This window comes from Pollicipes pollicipes, unplaced genomic scaffold (assembly GCF_011947565.3).
Source record: "Pollicipes pollicipes isolate AB1234 unplaced genomic scaffold, Ppol_2.1 Scaffold_7097;HRSCAF=8413_pilon_pilon_pilon, whole genome shotgun sequence".
Classification (NCBI taxonomy): domain Eukaryota; kingdom Metazoa; phylum Arthropoda; class Thecostraca; order Pollicipedomorpha; family Pollicipedidae; genus Pollicipes; species Pollicipes pollicipes.
The window spans coordinates 127,215-146,488 of NW_023597000.1; the positions used below are offsets into that span (position 1 = coordinate 127,215).

General features: G+C 51.4%; 1 protein-coding gene across 3 annotated transcripts; it reads right to left on the reverse strand.

The window, feature by feature from the left end:
• Positions 1-78: 78 nt before the first annotated feature.
• LOC119108945 (solute carrier family 25 member 44) lies at positions 79-9,682 on the reverse strand. Of its 3 annotated transcripts, none has more exons than XM_037232486.1 (7): positions 9,576-9,682; positions 5,908-6,063; positions 4,930-5,112; positions 3,988-4,173; positions 3,519-3,651; positions 2,635-2,765; positions 79-1,738 (listed from the first exon to the last, which is right to left on the reverse strand). In XM_037232486.1, exons 2-7 carry the CDS (start codon positions 6,052-6,054, stop codon positions 1,547-1,549), a joined length of 972 nt encoding a protein of 323 aa, XP_037088381.1. In that variant the 5' UTR covers positions 6,055-6,063; positions 9,576-9,682; the 3' UTR covers positions 79-1,546. The 3 variants fall into 3 exon arrangements, with proteins under 3 accessions (XP_037088381.1, XP_037088383.1, XP_037088384.1); XM_037232488.1 differs by lacking the exon at positions 9,576-9,682 and adding an exon at positions 6,266-6,708; XM_037232489.1 differs by lacking the exon at positions 9,576-9,682 and adding an exon at positions 6,220-6,239.
• Between the last annotated feature and the right edge of the window lie 9,592 nt (positions 9,683-19,274).

Below are 19,274 nucleotides of genomic sequence, written 5' to 3' on the forward strand. Positions count from 1 at the left end.
TAAGGGGAAGGGGCGGTGTCATGCGGGCAAACACCACGGAGTTTGCATTTCCAAGAATAATAAAACATACATAAAGTCACGGTGTATTTCAACGCCTCCCAGTACCCAGTCACGTCCGATCAAATAGTCATCTGCAGCCAAAAAATCTGAAGACGAGTCCAGAACAGCAGAATTACCCGAACTTTACGCATAATGCAAACCGACGATGCATTCTGAGCCGGAACATTCCACAGTGGCGCACATCCAGTCTCCCGACTAGGCCTCCCCTACGTTACACGATGAGCGGGCTGCACCAATCACAGGGCACATGGGTATTGGTCTACCGCGGACCCCCTCTGGATGCCAGGCCGATGACGCCGGAGCCCCGCTCTGCACCCGACCGACGCCGACGGCGGGCGAACGACGACGTCCGGACGCAGCGCGATCCCAAAGCGTGACAGGACGTGACCCGTCCAGTCTGCCGTGACCCACCCCCAAGTCACGGCAGGCTCTCGGGGCTCGGGGCCATGGCCCGCAGGGACACACGTGGTCCGAGGTCCGGCCGCCCGACCCCGGCCGTGACAAGACCCGTCCCCGCTCACGGTGGCAGACTCCCGAGGCTTGTGGCCACGCTCCAAGCGGCACTCGTGGTCCAATGTCCGCCCAAACCCGACTGTTGACACCATAAAACAGGATTGCGTTCGACTGTTTCCGAGGTCCGAACAACGCAAAATCAAGTGAGCAAAATGCATCCCGCGGAAGTGGGACGTTAAAACCAGGGAGCGCGCGAGGTGACGGGCGGAGCTTGCAGCGCGGCGGGCGCTACGTAAGCGTAGTAACACTGCAACGAGCGCAGCACAATATAACGGCGCCAATACCTAGTTGTGGTCACTGTTGATGCTTCTACGACTAGCTCGAGAGCCCAATTAAAACGGCCTTGGTGGTCACCGCAGTAACACCAAAACGGTGTCGTAATGTTCCAGCTCGTGCACCGGATGAACAACGTCGCAACGGGCCCGGCAACACGCCAGTCGGCAGCTCAGGAACTCAAACAAAGTTCACCTGTTGACTTACACGGACGGGTGAATGGGTGAATAGCCACTAATAAATAAAACCAACAAATCCACTACTGGTTCCTCGGAGAGCGGACCTCCTGCTCCAATCAGAGTCAAATCACATCGGAGGCCTACACGTACCCATTCGACGCGCTCGCTGACGCCTCGAGCGGAGCCCACACCATCACAGGATTCGCACGTCTTCTTTCCTGGGGTCTACGCACCGACCTCTAGCTAACGCCAGCCCGACGAAGCTCTGCACCGTGGTTGCTCCTCCTCGGAGAGTCGGAAACTCTCTGCACTGAGCGCACGGTGGTCCTAACGACGCCGCATCTGCACCGCTGGGGACGACGGCCGTCGAGCCTCAGCCTCAGCTCAACACGCAGTCTACCCGTCAGAACGCCGGGGGACGAGCGTCAGCCCGCGGCGCGTGTCACAGGCACGGCGTCAGCTATAGCGCCTGAGTTATGTGTGACTACTGAGTGGCGGCGCCCGGCAGAGCGCCGACGTCGTTACCAGCGCACCAGCGGCTTCAGCTCGTCGTTGATGCTCAACCGCTTCACCGACTCGTAGCCGAGCACGACCATGAAGGAGAAGGTGATGGAGGAGACGAGACGCGCCGACAGGCCCTTGGTGAAGATGCCCCAGCGCTCCTCGGCCCAGAGTGCCTGCACCGTCTCGGGCAGCGAGCTGACGCGCTGGATCTGTGGCGCCGACGCAGACGGATGTTAGCGGCCGCCGCCGGCGTCCGGGGCTGACGCGGACGGGATACGGGGGGAGGGGGGAGGGGGCATTTGAGGGGCCGCGGCGTAGCACGGTTATCAGCGGAACTGGGGACTCACGTCAGGACAGCCAGCATCCTGTTTCACGGCACAAACACGCAGACGGCTGGATAGCCCTGCCGCCTATGCCCGGCACGCCGGCCTGACCCGTACGCCACCGTGCCAGGCTCTCTCAGCGCGGCGATAAACAGACAGTGGAGCATCGCCGGCGAGTGCGCAACACTAGCACGCCAGCAGGCCCCGGTTCCGTGAACAGACCCGCCCGCCCCCCCCCCCCCCCGCCACGGGCAGGACAGCAAGCGCGAAGCGCCGGCCGGCGTCCCTCCCGAGAACTCCCCCGACCCCGACCACCGAGGCACACTTTGCGGAGGCCCCACACGGCGAAAGAGGTGGCGATGCGGATTTGGAACTACAATCGTAGGTTATATAGCTGGAGCCATACAATTTACAACTGTAGCCCTTGGAGCCGTGCTCCACGGCGCTGAGGGTAGCAGAAATAGGACCGCATTGTTGGCAGTCTAACCGCAATGATTGGCCGCATAGATCGCTGAGCAGGCAACCAAAGATAATATCATTAGATATTTTTGAGTACCCCGATCTCTAAACCGAAAAAAATTCGGAAGAATTTAATCCCACGGATCATTCTGGCGATCTTAGCGCAAACCTACAACATTAGCGTGTTTTGCAAAACCACTAAGCACCTGCCAAAAATACCACCACAGCAGAGCCATATCGGAAATGAAAGTCACGTCAGCGACAGCTTGTCCCGACGGTTGACTCGGCGCGCCAGAGTGGCGCGTCTGACTCGGGACACTGACCTGGTAGCGGGCTCGCACGCAGTCCAGCGGGTTGGTCAGCACTGTGGTGGTGACGCCGCCCAGCGTGGCCGACAAGCTCTGCATCAGCAGTAGCGGACACAGGCTAGGTGGCAGCACCTTCACCAGCTGTTCTGTAGAACATGACATGGTCACCATCATCAGCAGACGCTGGCCAGGCAGCAGCACCTTCACCGGCCGACAAGCACATGAGAGCAATACCAAACACCTCTAGACAGCCATTACGCTGCTAAACATGAGTCTGAAGAACAAACTGATTGTTAGTCATTTTTAGTCAGAGACCACGTTTTAAACTTACTTCGAACATTTTGGATGAATGGATTTCTGGAACCACATATTACACTGCGCGGTGCATGTTGTCGCGTGGGCCCCGACCCCCCTCCACCATTCCACCATCTGATCGTGCAATTTCAAGTCGACGGCGGAATTTTGCGACGAAAGCTGAACATTCCTCATTGCTCCGGCCGGTCCGTCCTGCTCCTAACGCCCTTGACGTTCAGGTGCGGGGCTGCTACCACCGGCCGCAAGCCATCCTAGTCGGGGACCTACAGCAGACGCTTAAAGCGAGTCGAACTCACAACGCCACGAGTGTGTATGCTGAAAGGCGAGCGCTTTAGCCACGTGAGCCACCCGCACGGACCAAAAACCATACACAGGCCATGCCCTTTCCCTGCTCTGTCTTCTACTGCGTATCTTTTATCGTGAGATGAATTACTATAACCAATATTGACAACGTGATCATCAGGGTCAGTATGCACTTTGGCCTTCTTTGTGGAGAAAGGCGACAAGTGCCGCATTACTGGCACCAAAAAAAAAACATGTGTCGCACAAAATGGAAAATATACGCAATGGCTGATAAAATATACCTTGATAAAAGTGGTAGAATGACCACCACAACGCTGAGTTGGGTACATATGTGCAAATGGAGGCGAAGTATCCGCGATAAAAACCACGGACGCCGTCTTGTTTGTACACTTCTTTTATGATCTCCAACGCTATCTGAAAAAGACAACCATCCGTGAAGAATTGCTTCAGCAAGCAATGCGCCACTTATTTCGGCAAGCACCGTTTATCGGCCATCATTTTCATTCATAAATCTCCTCAGTTCATATCTTGAGCCTAATGTGAGTGCTAGCTACGCGCACAGGCATAATTCATATTGTATATGATCTCATATATAATGGCGTAGGATATCGCCCAGGAGGGGGCTAAAATTATGCCATTCAGGGTCAACTGACGCCAAGCGTGTAACATCCCTGGATGGACACCAACACACATGTGTCGTGTCCGTCCATCTGCCGGCGCGGCGTCACCCGTCCGCGGCCGAGTACGCACCCTCCGCCGCGGGATGCTCTCGTACTGGATGCGCAGCGGGTTGAGACGACGCGTGCCCTTGCCGGGCCGCAGCTCCACCTGGCCCAGCACCATCAGGTGCTGACTGATGACGTCAAACGGCACGATGATGGTCTGGCCGACCAGCGACGCGCCGCCGCCGCCTGCCAGCGCCCGCACGCGGCTGTCCTGGCGACATGGCAACACGGCGTCAGCGGTACCGTAATACGGCTGAACTGGCGACACGGCAACACGGCGTCAACAGCACCATGACACGGCTGGACTGGCGCCACGGCAACAGGGCGTCAACAGCACCATGACACGGCTGGACTGGCGCCACGGCAACAGGGCGTCAACAGCACCATGACACGGCTGACCGGCGACAAAGCAGCACGGCGTCAACGGCACCATGACACAACTGGACTGGCGACACGGCAACACGGCGTCAACAGCACCATAACACGGCTGGACTGGCGCCACGGCAACACGGCGTCAACAGCACCATAACACGGCTGGACTGGCGACAAAGCAGCACGGCGTCAACAGCACCGTGACACGGTAGGACTGGCGACAAGGCAACACAGCGTCAATACCACTGTAACACGGCCGGACTGGCAAGACATCATCACAACGCCTAACGGTCCCGACATCGTGGAACAGTAAGCTTTTATGTTAGGGTCAAAAATCAGTGTGAACAAATTTTAAGACGAAACATGCCCTTGCCAGTCCACCACCTCACCGTGTTTCTGAATACCACAGCTGAGCCGCGGATTAAATCATAAGCCCCGAGAGAGATGTACGGTCCGCCGCCATGCCACCCCACGCGCGCCCGCACCCCAACCCAAACAGCCCGCACACGAGCGTCCTCGTAACGCACATCTGTACATAACTGCGCCCCGCCACCTGTGTTGACCGAACTCTCAGACGCGTCGCGCGCCGGCCCACCTGGACGCCGCAGTTCTGCAGCACGTGCCGCACGGTCTCGTACGTGGTGATGTACGCAACGCCCGACACCAGCTGGAAGGCGCTGACCCAGAAGCCGCGGTACAGCCCGGCGAAGCCCTCGTTGGCGAATGTCTTGCGGAAGGCGTCGAACGTGCCGTTGTAGACGCTGTGGTGGCGCTGAACCTGACGGCCGTAGCGCGGCAGTAGCAGCGAGGCGGCGGAGGGATGGCGGGGCGGCGACGAGGCTTGTCACTGGCTTCGGCTGTGACGCCGTCGTTTCACCACACGACATAACGAACATAACAATGGGTGCATATGTATTGTAGTAATGCTGTAAATATCCTAGGTCACTAAATACGCAGCAAAATGTAAGAAATAGTCCGCAAAATGAAGGCACTCTGTAAACCATGTTTGGTTTCAGATAAAAAAACTTGTGACGCACACACTTCATAAGAAAATCAACACCACCATCATCAGATACATCATCGTAGCATTTTTTCTTACACGCTATCAGCAGACAAAAATGTTATGCATTAGTTGGCTGTGAGAGCTCATATTTCCCAGCTGGTGTCATGAAGCCAGATCCCGCTCCCAACACATGTTAAGTGGCGCAAAAAAATCCAAGATACCGCTGGCGTAGTGATAAGCGGCCCGTCCAAGAAAAACGGGACGTACTGAGTTCGACTTCCCGCACTACCCGACTTTCCCAGGGGGTGAGAGGCGGGCGGCGCCAAGTAGCCTCAGCTGAGTGCATCGTGAAGCACCAATGACGACGAATAGGATAGACACGATGACACGACTTGATCGGTCCTGTTTCCCGCAAGGGCTTCCCGTTTACCTGCATCCACTGCTCGAGGCAATGACCCCACAGGAACAGGACCGCCTGCGGATAACTTATCACGAGACGTCACCAGGAGCCCGTCCATTGGTCCCCAGCACACCACGCTCAACGCCGGACGTGCCGCGGAACCCGCTCACCTGCAGACGGGTTTTAATGACAGTGAAGGGGTACAGCATACAGCGGATGCTGAACGAGCTGGCGATCGACAGAGGGATGAACTTCCGCTTGTCCAGCATCTCCCACTCGATGGTCCTGATGTAGGGCTGCGTCTCCATGGACGACATCGGGAGTTACTGAAAACCACCAGACGTCACCAGAGATGACGGCGTGCCCTCACAGATCCGAGCGCGCTAACTCAGAACAGGACAACGGCCAGCAGCGGCGAGCAGGGTAGCAACATACACCATGCATACTCATGCACATATAAAATTCAGATTGGTAGCTCTTACAGATTCTTTTTAAATTGGCGTCAAGCTAGAGCCTGTTCCGGCCAACCTTTTATTCCCCCACAATTTACTCAAAAAATATCCGGCTGCTACTCTCAGTTCCCTTGTCCGGGGAGGGAAAAACATATTGCGTCCCAACTTCTTCGCACCACACTTCTATATGTTTGGTTTTTCCGGGCGTCTGCTCCGACCAGATGGCCGCGCCGCTCATACGGCTCAGCCGCTCTGGGGCTGGTGGCTCGCCGCTCATACGGCTCAGTCGCTCTGAAGCTGGTGGCTCGCCGCTCATACGGCTCAGCCGCTCTGGAGCTGGTGGCTCGCCGCTCATACGGCTCAGCCGCTCTGGAGCTGGTGGCTCAGCCGCTCTGGAGCTGGTGGCTCAGCCGCTCTGGAGCTGGTGGCTCAGCCGCTCTGGAGCTGGTGGCTTAGCCGCTCTGGAGCTGGTGGCTCAGCTGCTCTGGAGCCGGTGGCTCAGCCGTTCTGGAGCTGGTGGCCGCGCCGCTCATACGGCTCAGCCGCTCTGGAGCTGGTGGCTCGCCGCCGTGAGCGTCCAGCTCCTGAGCCCGGAGCCGGGGCGGCGGCGGCCCGGCCGGCGGGCGCCACTCGATGCGTCTGAGCCCTCGCACGGTCAGCGACATGGGTCACCGACGAGGTTGGCACGCCTCACGCAAATACGGCGATAAGACCCAGGCGCGGGTGACCTTCGAAGACCACACTTCGCCTCCGATGGCCTTGTGATAAACGGAAGGGCCATGGCCAGTAGCGGCGCAACCTGACCAGACGACCAAAGTGGGGAGGCGAAACAAATCCAGTGGCTCGTCCTGTGCCCGTGACCTACTCATCACAATATGAACAATTCACCAATGAACTAATGAGTCAGCCATTATTTTGGTTAACCATTGTGTTTTCATAACATATCTTATTTCAGTCATGTGGATAAATTGTACAATTTCATATTCCTGCCCAATTTTGAGACAGTGTTCCTATTGCTGGAACTACAAAATTATGTCCACGTATATACATACATATATATATATATATATATATATATATATATATATATATATATATATATATAGATGCAGATTTTGAATGAGCATGAGAGCAGCACATGCCACTTCCAGAAGATAGTCTCATTACCTCGTTATGCTAGATATGGCTGAATGTTTCACACATAATCAAAAGGTTACTCTCCACAATTGGTTGGGCATCAGCCAAAACTGCTGACCTAGCCCACCCCAAAACCTGATTTTTCCACAGACTTTGGTTACTTAATGCTGCATCCTCAATGACATAATCAAATTTAAAACAAATTTTGTAGCTTCAAAATTGCTTTCCTGCAGAGGAATGACTTTCCATGTGGAGTTAATGTAAGCTGCCTTTTGTGAAAAGCTTAAAATTCAGTTAAGATTTCAGAAAAGCATTCAAGGAAACCTTAGTAAGGGATCACATAAGTAAGGCATCATTTCCAAACTAACCTGACATCAGAGCAGTAAAGCATAAGGATAGAATGACAATCATTTCACTTGAACTCAGTTTCAAATTTTAATTTTTAATCAGATTCAAATGATAAATTTGGGACTTTGCTGGTGAATCATGGTCACTCAGCTGCCCACACATCCAGAAGAAGATGCCTCAAAGCCTGGTAGCTTGTGATCATCCCAAATGTCATACCAGATATTAAGCTCTGAAGTAAATAACTGCAAATTTGTATTTTGTATCAATTACTGCAATCTGTTCAGATCATAACCCCGGAAACACAAATGCCTAAGAGCCAGCTACTTATTTCAGATCTTATCTTGGCATTGACAAGATAGCAGGTCACAAGGCCTGTAAGTTCTGATCTAATTGATCCCAATATCAATACAGATTACTTTCTAAATTCAGAAGGGAGATCTTCCTTCCCTTCAGAACCCCTCAATGCTGGACCTAACCTGGGTGACAGAAAGTCAAGCCTATCGACATTGGAGGGTGACTGTCAGTCATTTACTCCAGTCACTGTGTTGGTTTTGAGACCACAGTGGATGTGGACTTAAATGTGGATGTGATGTTTTCAGTGAATGAATTACGGTTCAGAAATACAGTGGATGGATGTTTTCCCCAGTGGATGTTTTATGGTGCACTGACTACATTAGCCACACTGCAACTATGACAATATATTTACCTAATTAGTGAAGATGAAATAAAGCCTGGTGAAGATTAAAAGGTAAGGATTCATGAGCAACTTTTGTTAAACATCCTCTGTCTAATGATTACTATCACAGCATCCACCAGATCTCTCAACCCATAATCTGATTCCCTGGGCTTGTGAAATTGGCCTGGATTGTTTGGATGCTGATGAGTGATTTTTGTTAAGGGACATATGTATATAGCCACATACCCTTGGTCTGAGCACCAGCAACTGCAGAGGCCATGGCACAACCACAGGTTGAACGAGTGACCTTTCCTGCCCCATGTGGGAGCTGAGTGCATTAACCACTTGGCATCTGGCCTGATGAGGAATGACAAATGAGATTTGTACATGGCAGATACACTTGATTCCCTATCACTAACTGCATAGCTAAATCCACCTGTTATAAACAAATGAATGGCATTTGCTTAATATGTACCAAACTCATGTGAGGCCAAAATTTACTGACTTGTTAAGTGTTTTGCTTGAAAAGATTTTGAGAACATTTAGATCTGAAATACTTTCAAAAATCATTATTCTTTGAACCATCAACTCTCCAAGATCTGAAATCAGTGGTGACCATGTAACAAACTCCTGAGAGTTTGAATTCAAGGTGTGCACATACTGAAAATATTGCCAAAATGTTTCCAGATATGGTGAAACATACATTTTCAACAACCCGGGCAGAACATATACAAACACACAAATCATTTTGGCATGGTACAGTGTATAGAGATTCATGGTACACACAAAAACATGACTATTTATATCTCAAATCCAAATACCAACTAGCTACTTTGTGACAGTGGGGTATACAAACATCCTCACAGAAGTGAGAAGAGCATGGGTGCCCTCTGAAACATATTCATGATCATTACTTTTAGGCTTGGCAACTGGTCAATTCACTGTGTTGGAGGCAACATTGTTTGCTGAACAACTGTGCCTTACCAACAATGTTGCATTAAAACAGCCAATGTCAATCAGAACTTACGCATGTTTTAGCAAGCATTTCCCGATGAAGGTACGCTAAAACATGTAAATGTTAATCAGGCTTTGCAAACCATGCTGGGGAATCGCGGCACTGCCTTTTCCTGGCAAACATTAGCATACACACAAATAGCAATACCATGTTGAGCCACCAGGAGCGCAACCAGAAAAAAACGCCCTCCAGTATGGTGACGTTCAGTACCTTAAACACCCAGCCCCGTTCCAAGAACAGATACTGATATCAGTCGATGTTCGGTCTCCAATCGGTCTATAAGACCTACACGGTCCTGCAATGTCCACACACACGGAAATTCGCTTTAAGGCAGGATGAAAGTTATATGTCACTCCCTCGCTGCATTTGCCTAACAACTATTAAAGGCTGGGTCTAAAAAACCGGTATATGACGCAGCCACGCCAGTTTTCCAAAATGGCTCGTCCGATCGCCTTGCAATCTTCATCGATCGATTTCGTGCAATGAGGTGAGTTATCGAGATCTGACCTGAGGTCAGACACCTCGAAAACGCGAAAGGAAAATTATGCATGCAAACGCAGACAGCTCAGATCTCAGAACCTACTGGACTGATCACTATGAAGCCTTCACCATTGGATGCCCCATACCTGATCCCGTTCGGCGGTTCCAAATTTGATGACCCGAGGTCAGGTTAAAAGTCGTAAAATTTCACGAAGTACAAAGTTCTTGCTTGCAGACAACTTAGAGCTCAGAACCTACCGAACCGGTCTCAGGTAAACATTCACCATTGGATACCCCATACCTAATTCTCTCTTGCAGTTCCAAATTTGATGACCCTAGGTCCGGTCAAAAGTGGTCAAATTTCACAAAGTTTGAAATTCTTGCTTGAAAATAACTTATAGATAAGAATCTACCACACCGATAGGTGCCAAACCTTACTATTCAGCATGCCATCTACCCTGGATTGATAATTCTTTGTTGAAGCTGCAAGAATGGTGACATTTATCGTTATGTCCTTTACTTTATGCCTGTTCTCAAGAAAAAGTGCAACTTAGTTAGGCCAGCCTTAGGAGGTTAAATTTCTCCTCAACGGAGGTGCTGTGCTGAAAATCATGCGCTGAACTGTGCATGGTATCGCCACGATCAACACCGCCGCATCAAAAATTTAGATCCACCTTGTAAGGCCGCCGACCTATGGTAAGTCAAAGTTAGGCCATGGTGTCAGCGAAGTCAATTTGTAGGAAATCGTTCAATCTGATGCAACGACAGAGTGTTATACTAAGCCATACATCTCTGAGATGCTTTCTCAGGCAACACAACAACTGAATGAGCAAATGACGTTGACTTAAGTTCAGGTTTGAAGGTCAGTCCAAGGTCAAAACCAATCTGTTTTATTACTCTAGGGCTTGCTGTATGGAATAGTTTTGGTGCTCATTTCGAATTTTGATAGCAGGAACCGCATTATACATCTTCCACGGACTTTTTAGAGGTCGGAATAGGTCATTGACTTATAGTGACCCGAGGTCAACATTTTGTTTTGGAAACATGCTGCCTAGTGTTATCTTTGTCGCTTATTCAAATGCAAAACTCAGAGCGGTCTTCTATGATTTTGGTCACCATGACCTTCGTAACGTCAAACAACGTCACTGATCTTAAATGAGCATGTGACCTTTTGCTCAGACACAGTTATCTAGGTTCTGAGGGTACTTTGGGGACCAACCTAAAATTTGATCTTTTTGACCTTATTTAACCCGAAGGTCATGACCTAGGAAGCTCAAACTCTGACCTAAGGGAGTTCACGTACATGCCAACGCACCCTGTGAATTTGGCGTCCCTAGCTTTGTTAGTTCCCAAGATCTCGGCGTGTCAAATTGACCGCCGCCCCCACCCTACCCAGCCGAAGGGTATCTAGCCACCCACCCGGACGTGTGTAATTGCATAGCAAGTGGTGGTAGGAATTTTGCAAGAATCAGTAACTCACAAATGCTGCTGTGATACAAATAGGCTAGACAGTATGGGATAACGTACGGCTTTTTAGGTTAGGCTTAGTTAAGTCACTTTCATGGAAATAAGCCTTGGTGTTTTTGCAAGAAGCAGTGGCATGATCAGTGCCAACTTGAAATGTAAGTATTTGCTTGCTGTAGCATCTCTCACTGACTTATGAGGTCTAGTTTTTGTAACTTGAATTTTTCACTCCTGTGCAGTCTTTTTGTGGTGAAATTGAGTAATTTCTCTCTCACCCTGGTTCAAAAGCGATTCTAGCTCACTGCATCCAACTGTCAGCCAGCTTTTGTTCATAGGTGTAAGTTGCGGACTGTAAGATACGGATTCCATTCGTTAGCACATAAATTACTTTTTCTCGAATGGTCAAAATCCGGACAGACAATGGACCATTCACTTGGGAGGACATAACGTTATTTCAGACACTGATGGACAGTTTATCTCGTTCGCCCACGCGTCCATTCGTGATGCATTTAACACGCTGTGGTCAGAGACGCGATGCGTCTTGTAGTGTGCTACTACTCGCGCGTCATTCGCATGGTTACAGAGGACCGGCTTGTGCGTGACCCAAGAACATGGGTGCGGATGTCTTCCTCGCTCAAAATAATTGCGTGTTCCTTGATGTCGGATAACACCACGTTACCGTAATTGGCCTGCAGCCCAGCCGGCGCTGGCAGTGCGATAGTGGAACCGGTGCCTTGCGCCAGCGGTCGCTAGTTGCCGCCCTGACTGGACGCCACCAGTCGCTGGGACAGGTGAGGATACCACCACAATCTGGCCAACCATCGCGTGCTCTGACATCGATTACGGCCGCGGCCACGCGAGGGCAGGTGTGGCGCGTCGACCTTGCCGACCTGCCGCCGGCAGGGGCCGGCCGGCGGCGCCAGGCCTGCGGTGGTGAGCGGCGCCGGTGCAGTGTGGTGACGGCCCGCTGTGATGGGGGGCTGCGGCAGCCGGGACAGCCGGCGGGTCCGGCCCGGCTCCGCGCTCTCCAGCACGGCGCTGTTCCGCGCCCGGCCGCTGCCGGTCGCCTGGAGCCAGGTGCGGGTCAAGGGTCACCACCTTCGCAAGTCGCCACCGTCGGAGCCGCCGGTGGACGGGGACGACGGCGCGCCACCAGTGCTGTTTCACGTGCCGGATGCCGGGGAGGAGGACGCGTCCGTCCCCGGGCGCTCAACGCCGCCCGGCTCCGGTGGCGCCACTCAGCGGGAGTTTGACGAGATGTCCACGATGGTGCTGCAAGAGGGAAGCTTGCTGATGGACAGCCTGTCGCTGGAGGCGCTGCCGCCACCCACGCCGTACGTCCGCGGGGAGGATACCATTAGCGTAGTCGATGAACCCAGGCCCGACTCGGACACAACTACCATCTGTTTGGCAGACAGTGCATGTGAACTTCCCGGGCGGCCCGCTACGCGTCCGGGCAGCCCGAAGGTAAATGTTCGCTTTCATTGACCGTTTGAAACGAAGCAGAGTTGCCTCTGACGTGCGACGTATGGAACTGACTACTGCTAAGACCCACTGTGGCTGAGCTGTATTCTCCCGTCTATGCAGACAAAAGCTAAATGGCCACCGGGACATGCAAACAAAGTGATTTAAGGAGGTCACGGGGACAGAACGCATGCAACTTAACAGGCGACCGAGCCTGCGTGATAGGTGATTGATAGCAGTGTGAATGCTGGCGCTGGCAGATAATTGAATCTTATAGTGTTTTCCATATACAGGTGAAATAATGCCCGTCGTCGCAAGAAGTTGTTTATTTTGAAGTTTGCTATAGTGGTGGTCGATTACCGTTACTGACCGAAAGCGTCTGGTGCCGCACGTTTTCGCTGGTAGGTTGCTGGACGAGCCGGATGTAGTTTTCCAGGTACGCTGGTCGTCTGTAGCGGGGTCACGCGCAATGTCTTGGCTACGCGGGCCGGTCCCAACCCGACTGGATGCAGGCAATGGAATCCGTTCCGACTCCGAGTCATGTGGCGTGGTCGGGATATCCATCACCGTCGAAACGTTGTCATATGAAATATGTGGTGCACGCCACGCACCGTATCTGCGACAGCCAAGTGCCTGGTGCGTGCTGGGTGTGGACGGGCAAGCTCTCTCAGCCAACCACGTCCGGTCGTGGGTCTGTGATACAACCGTGGCGAGAACTACCTGAACCACCATCTTGGAACACATCGCTGTCGTGACTGGTGTTTTGTGCGGGTACCTTCCAGGCAGGCCTTACTTGGTGCGGTTAAAGGTATTTGATAATGAAAGTCACATGGGTTTTAACTATTTTGTGATGTTTTAGTTTGCTATTTTTACTATCTGAGACATCGTTTGGCCTGAAGGTATTATCTGTGCATTGTTGCATGTTCTGCTCGTTGATCATCTACGGCCATACCTATTTGTGAGCTCGGCGTTATATTCTAACGCACAACGCTGCGTCGTTAATGCACCAGACAGCAGAGAGTGGGGAGGGGAAGGGGTTAGCGGTGCCACAAATGACCTGGTATTACACGACCCGACCGGTCGTATCCTATGTCGGCTTCAGTGCACCTGGTATCACACGACCCGACCGGTCGTATCCTATGTGCCGCCTTCAGTGCACCTGGTATCACACAACCGGACCGGTCGTATCCCATGTGCCGCCTTCAGTGCACCTGGTATCACACGACCCGACCGGTCGTATCCCATGTGCCGCCTTCAGTGCACCTGGTATCACACGACCGGACCGGTCGTATCCTATGTGCCGCCTTCAGTGCACCTGGTATCACACGACCGGACCGGTCGTATCCTATGTGCCGCCTTCAGTGCACCTGGTACCACACGACCCGACCGGTCGTATCACACGACCCGACCGGTCATGTGTCGCCTTCAGCGCGCCTGTTGCAACAGTCTGTGGGAGAGTTCGGTGACAGTGGCAGACTCCACGGACAGGTACTCGCAAAATGATGTAACGGTCGTGACGAAACGTCCTTCCCGTTGGATCAGTTGATTATAACGCCTGCATTCCGATCTGTGCGGCCGTAGCGAGGCGGGCTCGAGTCGACTCAAGCCCTTGACTGGGATAGCCAGCGGTGAGTGTCTTCGAGAGCGCTGAAGGTCAGGTGTCGTCAGAGGGCAGGGCGGACCGTGCCAAACGCACGTTAAACGGTCGCCACCAAGTTCTGCCATTGACTTGGAACTTCCTGATCTTATAGTGCAGGCCAGGACTCACACAAATGATGCTTAGCGTGAGCTCAGAAAATCCGTCTGGAAAGATGAATTTTCTACCCGGAAAGTGAAAGATGCAATCCATCACGAATAGAAAACTGTTTTCCGTCGACTGCCTGTGGGCGATTACGTTGTTTTGGGTGCCCTGAGGCACCGACATTGCCGGCATTATCAGATGTCACATATGCACTACCACGACGCTCACTGCACTTGATTGATATTCAAGTAAACGACATGATTAAGCCATATAATCCATAGTGGTCATAGTCTATGAATTCGTGTGGTCTAAGTGCGCTAGTGATTTAATGTGATTGTGAAGTGACTCACACGCTGAATTAGCGATTAAGTTTTGGTATCGAGAGAGAAGCGGCCTCCGCTATGCCTCGGTTATGATACTTTAACAAATTTGCCCACGTAAAAGTCCTACTTGTATTGACCGAATCGTAAAAGTTAAAACTCGTAGGATAGTAAAGCTACTGTATGTAGGCCACTGCCGACCTCCGCTACCGTAGAAGTGGTCAAATATATACGAATGACTATAAATAGGGTGTATGAACCCGAGAGATCCAACATAACAACTCATGAAGGACGAGACGCAGGAAGTCGAGGAAGCAATGAAGCGTCTCGAAGAGCTAAAGAATGATAGTGAACAACAAACTGTAAGCAACTTGCCCAGGTGTGAAAAAGTTCATTGAGCAACTAAACATGAGCTTTGCAGCTTTGAGACCATCCCACCACGACAACAAGATTTGCGGTTAGGACATTTTTCAGGGATGTCAGGAAACAAAAAAGGGATGCTGTGGAAGTGTCAACTGTCAGCAGTGCTTATCCCTGCATTGAACGCTCCTCACGCCAGGCGGGATATCAACAACTATATCGGTGTCGGTACGATTCCCATTATTATCGCAACTGAATTGGCGATGTTGAAAATTGCGCAAGAGAGCGGAAAGGAAGACGGGTCGAATAAGGCCTCTCCATCAAGGGAAGTGTTCCACATTTATGTGGGGTTTTGAACTAAAATGGCCATATTGAAGACCTTTCGGCGCTGTTCACAATCATGCCGTTGTTAAGACACAAGCCCATCTAGTTTCTGAGCCGCACGCCCGCGAAGATGGGGAAAGGTACATTGAGGAGAATATTGCAAAGTTGGTTTGGCATAAATGACGTCATGATAACTCCATTCAAGTCCTGGCATTCCAAAAGCCATGCGGCGATCAAGGCCAAGCAAAATGTAATTGTCGAGGCGTCCATATCTGCCGTTCGTAAGCGTGATTTCCGGATATAGTGGCCGTCAATTGGCTCCCAATCAATGTGATGCAAGGTGCGATGACGTAGTCAAACCATGACGCATTGAAGAGCATATCTTCTGAACAGAGAATTGTGCTAGCTAGAGCAGTCTTCCACTTTAAAAGTACACCAATAGTTGTAAATGAGCTTCTTTCATCATGTCTGATGTTTGCTCCAATATCTTCACATGTGAAGCATTCCCTTCAACCACGACGGCGAGAACTCTATATAGAGATGCGGTGCACTGGGAATCCATGACCCAGTTGCCACTGCGGCCAAGCTGTGGTCGGTTTTCACCAACAGCCTTGGTGTGCTTAGTCGGCGTGACGTCATGCAGATGCCGCAGCAGGATGTGGCGCTGCAAATAGACGGCAACAACACGTAGCTTCGGCAGCTGTCTGGACGACTAAAAACACGGCGTGTGAGCAGCTGAGTCAGGGCGTTTATGTCGAGGCCGCGGAAGAATCCCAACAGATTGCGCTGTCCAGTCGACTAACAATGCCGCGGCAGCGACAGTATCAGGGCAAAAACAAACCGACAAAATCAGCGGGAGGCAGGGTTATCATTGCAGTCAACCCTGCGACGCACGGGGGCTGTTGCGGTAAGACCGGCGCCGTGCCGGACCCATTCAAGCGATTCAAGTAACAACCAAGAGAGGGAAAAAAGATCACGGCCCATGTCTGATGCTGCCGATAGAGCAGGTGTGACGACGCGAATGGTAAGCTACAGCCGCAGAACACAGTCCTGTTCAAAGGCTGCTTGACACTGGAAAGCCTTCATGCAGTGTATTCCACCTGACCGGTCATAAAAAGGCAAATCCGATCCGAAGTCCCACATGACCTTTTCCAAAGCGGCTATCGCGGCGCAAAAGAAATGTCAGCAACACTGACCAGCTATGCTGTGTCCGAAGCCACACTGTCAGCACACGCCACAGGTACCGAGCTGATAGGACCCGAGATACACACACACACACACACATCTGGAAGCAGGAGTAATGAACCAGCCAGCGTACATCAACAGCAGTGCCCACCGCAGTGTGCACGCATGCAAGAAGGAAATGAACCGACCTTTGGATGCCAGTCACCAGTATGCTTGCATATGTAAAATGCAGTGCTCACATTTTCGGTGTCATTGGTTTCAGTGTCACAGTGACAAGACTGCTAGCTGCCCATTAACCTGCTGGCCGATCACGGTGGTCGTGTAGAGCGTATGTGCATGCGCAAGTATCACTAATTTGATGGTGCATATCGGTCATTGCCAACTCATTCACATTCGTACGTTGAGTTATGGAATCTCACACGCGCCTATGCCTCTGATGTACGACCGTGCTAAAGGTTCAGGGTGGTTACCGTCGAATGTTTCTGCGATGACGTGGTGCTGTCAAAAATGGACGGCATGGATTGATTGATGACGTGGACTGGCTAGATGGATTAGTAACACTTGGGGTGCAGCATCGATTGTACTAACTGACAGGCCGTGTGGAGGGGTGCTTCCTGAAAGCAGTAAATACTGATAAATGTCTGTTGAAATGCTTTAGTCAACCTTGTTTTGTGTTGCGTGGTTTTAGGCGATGATCGCAATTCTTCTTTTACTGGCATATTGACCTTGATGTGAGCGCCGATGCATTGAAACAGCCAGTCTTTATCCATATCCACGGCACATATTACAACACGTGATGTGGAATGTACAGAGCGGCGCTCAAGTTGAGGTCGGCGTGGGGGGGAGGAGGGGGCGTAATGACCGAGTGGTTAGCACCGTCGGCTCCGTGGCTGGTCCTCGCTTCGGTCCCTAACAGCGCTCAGGCTCACGGACGCCATTACGCCGCCGCCACATGCGCTGGCGTTGCGTGAAAGGATGCGAGACGCATGTCAAGTTTGCTGAATAAACGACATTATTGATGGGAAAGCAATGCACCACGGCTGAACGCCTGCCCAGTAGTCCGATACATGGCTCAATACATACGATTGAGTGCTCTTATCATGGGCAGTTAGGCTGACACGAAGAGATGGAGACTTGAACGTACGCATTGGTTCCTCACCGAACCTGCGGTGTGCACCTGTGGTGGACCACGCACTCGGAGACTATTCCCTTACATAATGTTCTTACTGTTCTAGGTGGTTAGACAACCGCCCGCATGGCCACGGACGTAACAGTCCAGGACTTGATTGATATATAGCTGGTTCCGTCGTATTGCGAATTTCACCCACGTTACTTACGTAACGCGCTAGTGTCGATACACGCCGACCATGCGCCGCGCGTGCGTTTTTTTTACTGAACTGCAGGTCCTACAGAACCGGCTTCGAACCGCCAATGCGGAACCATGAATCCGTATGACTTTGTAAAAATGACGTTAGCTTCGGCGACGTGCACTGCGTAATAGACAGTGCAGCGTACGCATCTGACCCGAATCGCGACAAACCATGCCCTGTCGTTGCCCTGTTGAGTGGATGTAGGGTAACGCACGCACTTCATTCCTGCGTCCAGATTCAAGTCAAGATTGTTATGCCCATTTATACTTGGAGGGGATGTTTACGCGATTTTATCACTCCCACTTAAGGGGGTAGCCCAAAATTCCAATAATTATCTCGATTACTGCCCATGGCAAAGGAGAACAGCTTTGGAACAGCGCGGGAGATTGATTCAGCAAACATCTGGTACGGAAGGCATTCCACTAAAAATTGGCATTCCACGGTTCTTTCTTCCTGATTTGTTCAACTACACTGCACCAGAAGAACTGCGCAGATCGCGGATCGTTGCCTTGGTGCACGTTAAGTCACAGAGTAATCGAGCTGAGGTTCGAAAAGTTTGCAATGCAACTGGGCAATTCCTAACATAAAATCAACAAGGGTCATTCGGCGCTTCTAGTTTTCGTGCAAGCGATCAACTGATTTTCAGGTGTCTCTGAGACGCAATGATGCACCGAACGAAACCAAGATTACCGTGGTTTCCTGGACACCTTGGTATCCTGGGTATAACTCGAGGGAAATACATTCCATATGCATCACACCAAAAACCAACACGAACGGAATGGGTCGATTGGTCAGACGAACACATGACGCCGGAAGAATAGGACGAACGATCTCCGAGTGTAGCTATTGAAGAATGAGATAGGATATAGGGTGGACTGGGCCGTTTGCACGCAGTAAGGTACATGATATTTGTGCTCCTTGGAGAGGCCACATGCAGACACAGAGGCGAACTTCGAACACTAGGCAGGACATGTTTTACTTTCCACGAAATCAGCAGGACAAAGGAAAGATATGCCCATTCTGCAAACAGGCAAGCAGCTATCAACCTGATAAAGTAAAAAACACGTACAAAATTTTGGGGGGATACCAGCAGAGGTGAAAAAACTTTTGATTTGCCGGATATGGTAGATGACAAAAACTGAGACTTTTGCGAGCCAGTTGGTGGCGAAATTTTGAACTGAAAACAACTCTTAACAGACCA